Source organism: Vicia villosa, linkage group LG2 (genome assembly GCF_029867415.1).
Source record: "Vicia villosa cultivar HV-30 ecotype Madison, WI linkage group LG2, Vvil1.0, whole genome shotgun sequence".
Classification (NCBI taxonomy): Eukaryota; Viridiplantae; Streptophyta; class Magnoliopsida; order Fabales; family Fabaceae; genus Vicia; species Vicia villosa.
Window position 1 is genome coordinate 145,320,194 of NC_081181.1, and position 7,131 is coordinate 145,327,324.

The 7,131-nt window shown below is 29.7% G+C and overlaps 1 protein-coding gene across 1 annotated transcript; it reads right to left on the minus strand.

The window, feature by feature from the left end:
- Positions 1–600: 600 nt before the first annotated feature.
- On the minus strand, positions 601–2,382 carry LOC131652331 (E3 ubiquitin-protein ligase BOI-like). Its single transcript, XM_058922169.1, has 3 exons — positions 1,910–2,382; positions 1,456–1,796; positions 601–1,323 (listed from the first exon to the last, which is right to left on the minus strand). The coding sequence occupies exons 1-3, from the start codon at positions 2,046–2,048 to the stop codon at positions 814–816; spliced, it is 990 nt and encodes a 329-aa protein (XP_058778152.1). The 5' UTR covers positions 2,049–2,382; the 3' UTR covers positions 601–813.
- Between the last annotated feature and the right edge of the window lie 4,749 nt (positions 2,383–7,131).

Genomic DNA, 7,131 nt, shown 5'->3' on the forward strand with positions numbered 1-7,131 from the left:
TCATATTGCATAGAAACTTGTTGAACACGAATGCACAAACAAAGAAACACCACTACATGTAACACTTTTTCAGATCATTTAACATACATTTATCCAACTTTATTCCAAAAAAATCATGTCACATAAAATAAAAAATCATTCACCCAAGAAAAAAATGCCCCTCCCACTAACCATGATGAAACCAAAAAATCAAATTTCAAATCAAAGCATAACTCATTGTTCCCAACCTATAATGGACGGTGACCTGGTCCCCAAATTCCAACATTAAGATTCCTCACACAAACATAATTTCCATACACACAAACACCATTTTACTTTCTCTACTTTTCTTTATCTTTACATCTTCCACAGTAGAAAAAAATCACACAATATAATAACTTTATAAACATAAATAAAAGCATCTAAAAAAATTCAAATATAGTATCTAATCTTTTGCCACTTACCTGCCTCATACGTATTCCAATTTCCACCTTCAGGACCACCCTATCACAAACAAAATTCCAATGGAAAATAAAATAAAATAAAATAAAATCATCTACCAAAAAAATTACCAGAATCTGACATCTACAAAGAGACAAATAAAAGAATAATAATATTAAATTAAATTAAATATAAAAATTCAATAGAATAAAATAAAATAAAATTTCCAGAGTGATGAAGAACCCAACAACAAAAAAAATGCCACTATCCATGTGGCCATGACATGTATATCACCTAGGTAATTTCAAAAAAAAAAATTATCATTTTTTTAATTATTTCTGTGATGAACATGCATCATGCAGCAAGCATCATCATGTGATTGTGAAAACTCAACTAAGATAGATAAATCTCAACCGTCGAATTTTTAACGGTGAGACAAACGGGACAAACACGGAAACGCGCGTCGCATTCGGTGCAAACACATAAATGACGACACGGCAACACAACCACCGACGCAACCCGTTTTCCACACCCTCTACATTTTGGACCCGACACTACCCTTTCCGGGTCAATATAACCCGATTCCGCATCTTCCGCGGCGCACGATAGCCCGCACCCTTCTTCACCTCTGTTTTCTGCGCCGGAGCTCATCATAGCCTGATGCAGCTGCGTTTGGAGAGAAATAGCCGTTGCTTCCTGCGCTTTCGCTTTTGCTTGCCAAATTTGAGATTCGGCTCTAAGCTGAGCCGCGCGTGATTCTAACTCAATGTTCCTGCGCGTGGCCTTTTCGACCTCGAGTTCTTTTTCTCTTAATCTACGCGCCACCGTTTCTTCTGCTGTTTTTATTATTGCTCGGTAGTTTCTCTGTCTTTTTTCCTCTAATGTCCGTTGTAACTCTTCTCCCTAATTAAAAAATAAAATAAAGATATTATTTTTCTGAAATTTATAAATTTATTAAAATTTCATAATCATAAAAATATATAAGATTATATGATAGAAAATATATAAGATATTAAAAGTATATGATATACATACCTGGGCTTGAAGAAATTGGTCTATTTCATCTTTTTGTTGTTTGATTTGTGAGGCTAAGCCATGAGACAATAGAGATAAGAAATGAGATGTGTGACATCCATGTTGTTGGTGTTGTTGTTGATGTTGTTGCTGTTGTTGTTGTAATTGTAGTCTTTGTTGATGTTGTTGTTGATTGTCGAAGGATAATCCTAAACCAGTGGAAACAATTTGTTGTTGTTGATTTTGTTGTTGATGATGATGGAGTTGAGTGATGTCTATGAGATGAGGAGAATGAGATTGTAAAGAGAATGGATTCATGATATTATGAGATGTTTCTCTACCTCTTTTTCTAGAGTTAGTGCCTGTTTTTATAAACATAGTTAGTTTCAATGGATTAATAATAAAAGACATTTCTTTGTTAACCAGATAGATATTTAAGAAACAAAAGAAAATGTTTCAAAACATATATACAAACCTGGAGTGTTGAACAACATCATATTTGATTGATCAGGTTGTTGTTGCTGTTGTTGTGATGAAAAATCATATTCACCTTCTTGGATGTTTTTGGTGTTGAGAAAGAGTACATTGGAAGGGTATTGAGCTTGAACAGCCATTGAATATGAATAGGTAAGAGATAGATAGAGAGAGAATGGTGATTGTTTGTTGTGTGTGGGAAATTGTGATGGTGTAGGAATAAGGTGGGAAATAGATGAAGGAATTAAAGGAGGAGGAAGAGTAGTAATGAGAAACGCATAATAAGAATGAATGAGAGAGAAGATGGGTTTGATTGTTTTTGTAACGAAAGACGGACTCTTCAATAACGGAGAGGACCAAAATTAAATAAATGAAACAACAACAACACCCAGGCACCACCACTAGTAGTACTATGTTTGTTTCTTATAGTTCATTGTTTTCACCTACTTTGCTTTGTTTTCAAAATACAAATTGAGATTTCTTTGGTTCTATTCTATTACCTTTTCTTTTCTTCACAAACAACAACTAATGTCCCTTTCTTCATTATTGTTTTCCTTACACCTATTTTTTTCAATAATATCCTTTTTTTTATTAAATTTATACTAAATTTAGTTTTATTACTTTTTTTATTATTTCTTTTCTTATTATTATTCAATTATTTCCACAAATAAATAATTTTATTTATAGTTATATTTTCTTATTCAATTATCATTAATATAAAATGATAGAGAAATAAGATGAGTAAATCTTCTTATCAAAATAAATTAATCTTCATCAATCATGCATGAATTTCTTTATACATTGTTGTATTTACATTTATTAAGAAGATAATAATAATTTCTGAAAATTCGCATATATAATTATAAAATTTAAAATTTAAAATAAAGTTTTCAGTCAAATAGTATCAACATTTATAATATAGTTTTTAAATTACTTTCTTGTTTTTTTTACATCAGATGATTTGTTTTCTAATAGATATTAAAATACTAGTTATAATCACTCGATATCTATTTTTGCTATTTTTTATTACCTCTTGGATAATTGAGAGGTTCGTGAACTTATCAGAAAATAATGCACTCCCACGTGGAAAATAATACTATATATCTATTAATCGAAATCTAATATTTTACAGTTTTTTATTTAAAAAAAAAAAAGTCAATTACCTATGCCAACTAATAACTGTTTTCAAAGTTTTTCACCAAAGTTACCATCAATTATTTTTCATTTACATCGTTTAAAATAAGTTTTTCATTAATAAAATATATCACGATATTTCCTAGGTGTTTAAAAAGGTAGTAAACATGAATAAAATTGTGTTTTTTCTTTTATGGTATTTCATAAAATTAAATGCTATTTTTTAATTCCAAATAACAGTTAATACAAGCGTAAAGTCTTAATAAGAAATTTGATAAAAATAAAACGTCTTTTCTTCTAATTTAGTTATCTTTTATTTATATTTTAAAAAAAAAAACTTTTACTATAGATTGAATGTTCAATCCTATAATAATAACTGTGAATTCTTTTCATAGAAACTATTGATGAGTGATGAATAATTCAATTATCTCCTATTCAATTGCAGTGTTCTATGAGTTTACATTGATTGATTATTCCTTTCTTTTCTAATTTTTTACTTCTTGGATTGGATTTAACTTAAGACTATTTCAATTAGCCAAAAATTAACTTAGAAAAACTTAATCCCATGGGATAAGACATTAGTGATAGAAGAAATTTTCAAATCAAAATTTAGCTGTAACAAAATTGACTATTCTAACTAAAAAACAGATTAATACTATTTTGGCTTAAACATTTTGCATCCGTTTACAATTTCTCATTTATTAATATTGATATATCTCATTTAACTAAATCAGCAACTCTTATTTTTATTCATTCTAATATTAATAAATGGTTTTCCTAAAACAAATAAGTATAGTGATTCTGATTTTCTTGAAGTATTATAATAAGGTATAGGGGAGTAGGTTATGATAGGTTAGTTATCAAATATATAAAAGTTAATAGCCAAATAAGGATGTAAAGTACAAATGTTTTTTATTGTTAAATAGTTTAAAACTATATTTAATAAAAGTATTTTATTAAAGTTTTAATATTTTAGTTTTTGGAAGTTTTGCTTAAATTAATCATTATTAAATATAATAAGAAAAAATATTTTGTCAAAATTTAATTGTATAAAATCTTAATTAATTACGGTTTAACTGTTTCGAATTTTAAATTATGTGCGATAATTTGTCTAGTAAGTTCTCATAATTAACAAGATTGGAATAGTTTATTATTTATCTTTTTATAATTATATTTAAATAAGTGACATAATATAAAAAGAAAAATTCTTATATATTAATCTAATATTTATTTATAGTAAAGTTAATTCTCTATAATTTTTTTTTCTTTTCCTTTTTCTTTAAAAAGAATGATCGATCTTATTTAATATTTACTATTATTGTTGTATTTTTCATATATTTTTTTAAATTTCAATTTTTTTTGTATATATCTTTTAAAAGGTTGAACACTTTCTTTGTATAATCTGGTATCAGGAATGATTTTATGCACTTGCAATTTACTATAGGGAACTTTTCCAGCCTTTTTAACAGATCTTTAACATATAATTGTTCCAAAAATACAAAATTAACTGTAGAAGAATATTGAAGATTTTTTCTGTCTTGCAATCCATCTAAGAAAATGATGCGTACTAGTTCGGGGCGACAACATATAAGTTAGGATTAGGGTAAAATTTGTTTAACGAGTGCTTTTATAGTAAAATGTGATTTTGTTATTCCTCGATTTTTAAGGAAACTGAAGGGTTAGATCATTTAGTATTCACTTATGAACAAATAAAACATAAATATCCTTTAGTGGGATTCGAAGCGTGTCCTGGTTTGTTTTATCCATCGATTTTATTAAAAATTGAGAGAAAATGTTGTTTTTATTTTTACAAAAAAATAAAATATGGCGCGCCTTGCCATAATACCTCGTTTATTTTTCTGGATGAGGTGAAATCTTTGTCATAAAAAGCATTATTGTTGTAGCAAATGGATTCAATTATGTCAAAACCATACTTGTGAAATTGTCCATCTACCCAAAGGATCAAGGCTCACTGGATGCAAATGGGTGTTTAGATAGAAGTATCATAGTGACAGTACATTAAACACCTACAATGCTAGATTAGTAGCAAAGGCATTTAGACAAAAGGAAGGTGTTGATTATTTCGACACATATGCATCAGTTGCAAGAACGACACCAATGAGAGTATTGTTTGTATTAACTTCTTTGAATGACCTTATAGTTCATCAAATGGATGTTAAAAACACATTTCTAAATGGAGATCTCGGAGAAAAAATCTACATGGAGAAACCAGAAGGTTATGCGCTTTCTGGAAATGAACAAAAGGTGTGCAAGCTCATCAAATTCTTATATGGATTAAAGCAAGCAGCGAAAAATGGCATAAAAAGTTTGACTCCACCATACTTTCAAATGAATTTGTTCCTAATTCTTGTGAAAATTATTTGTACACAAAGGTGAGTGAGAGCATTGCAATATTACTTCGTCTCTATGTTGATGACATGTTTATCATTAGTAACGAGATGAATATAATTTCAGAAACAGAGAGGTTTCAAACATCCACATTCAAGATGAAAGATCTTGGACTAGTTTACGCTATGTGGAGAATATGTTGGATAAGTTCAAACACTTACGCTTTAAGGGAGTGAACACTCCATTTGATCTTAGTGTCAAACTTTAAAAGAATGATGGAAGAGTTGTGGCTCAATTGAAATATAAAAGTGTAATTGGGTGTCTAATATATTTGATGCATTGCACCATAGCTGACATAGAATTTGAAGTTAGTAAAATGAGTAGATTTACTAGAAATCCAAGGGATTTTTGGTTATCTTTTGAAAATCAAAACTATTTGCCTTTATTATGGTAGGTTTCTTGCCATACTAGAAGGATATATTGATGCGATTTGGATATCAAGTGTTTGAGAACATAAATATACAACTGGGTGGATATTTACACTAGGTAGAAGTGAAATTTCTCTAAAGAGCAAGAAACAAACACGTGTCACTCTTTAAACCATGAAATTAGCGTTTGTGGCTCTTCCTTATACTGTTCAAGAAACTGAATGATTGAGGGACCCTCTGTTGGAAATTCCATTTGCTAAAGTCAACATTTCAAAGGTGTTGATACATTGCGATAGTCAAGTCACTCTGGGCACATAGGTCTTAGACATTCTTTTGTGATAAAATTGACTAAGGATGGAATCATTTCACTTACATATATATGTTCGAGCTATAATTTAGTTGATCAATTTACTAAAATATTGGCTAGAAATTAAGTAAAGACCACCTCAAGAGGTATGAGATTGAAACTCCTTGAATAAGTACTCTAACAACGGATGTAGCCCAATCTAACATTAATAAAAACATTAACCTCAAGAATCAACGGGTAACAACAAGATGCTGAAGTTCAATGTTGAAAATATGTATCTCAAGTATAGTAGATACAATATGAACTTTACTTATGTGAATTTCGAGATGGTGTCGTCTCAAAGTGAGAATTGGAGTTTCTCTCGCGATATATTCACGAAAGAGGAAAATCACATGATCATAAGTAGTGCTAGGCGAGAGATGTTGGCGAAGAACCATTAAAGAGTGTGTGTAAGATAACATCAATCTAAACACAACGAATAACATGTTCAATTCCCTGCTACCTGAAATTCTGATTAGACTTTGTGTCACCCTTACTAAGGTTAAATTCAAATAGAAAAATACTTAATTGTATTAACATTCTATGTTTTCTTTTTCGTAATTAGTCTTGTTATTATCAGAACAAGTGATTTATTGTTGTAATTAATAACAATAATTAATGACCACGAGTGTGTTTCAAAATGACAAGAAAATGTGAAAGTGAGTAAATGAACAATCAATGCATGAGAAATAGTTTCTCATAGAAAGTTTCACTTACTTTAATAACCCTAATTAAAAGTTACATTCGTTAACTCAACAAAGAAGTTAAAGAGGATAAAATGTCACATGGACAAGTTTGGTGGTCCCAATTCCTATGTCAATTGTCTTCTCTACACTCCCTTGTCGATGTCGCCACCAGTGATACCGGTTCTTGAATTGAGGGTGTGGGCATATAGGCGTTATTGGTGGCTTGTAGGCGACACTTAGGCACTTAGGCACGACGCATCAAAGCAATTTAGTACTTGTT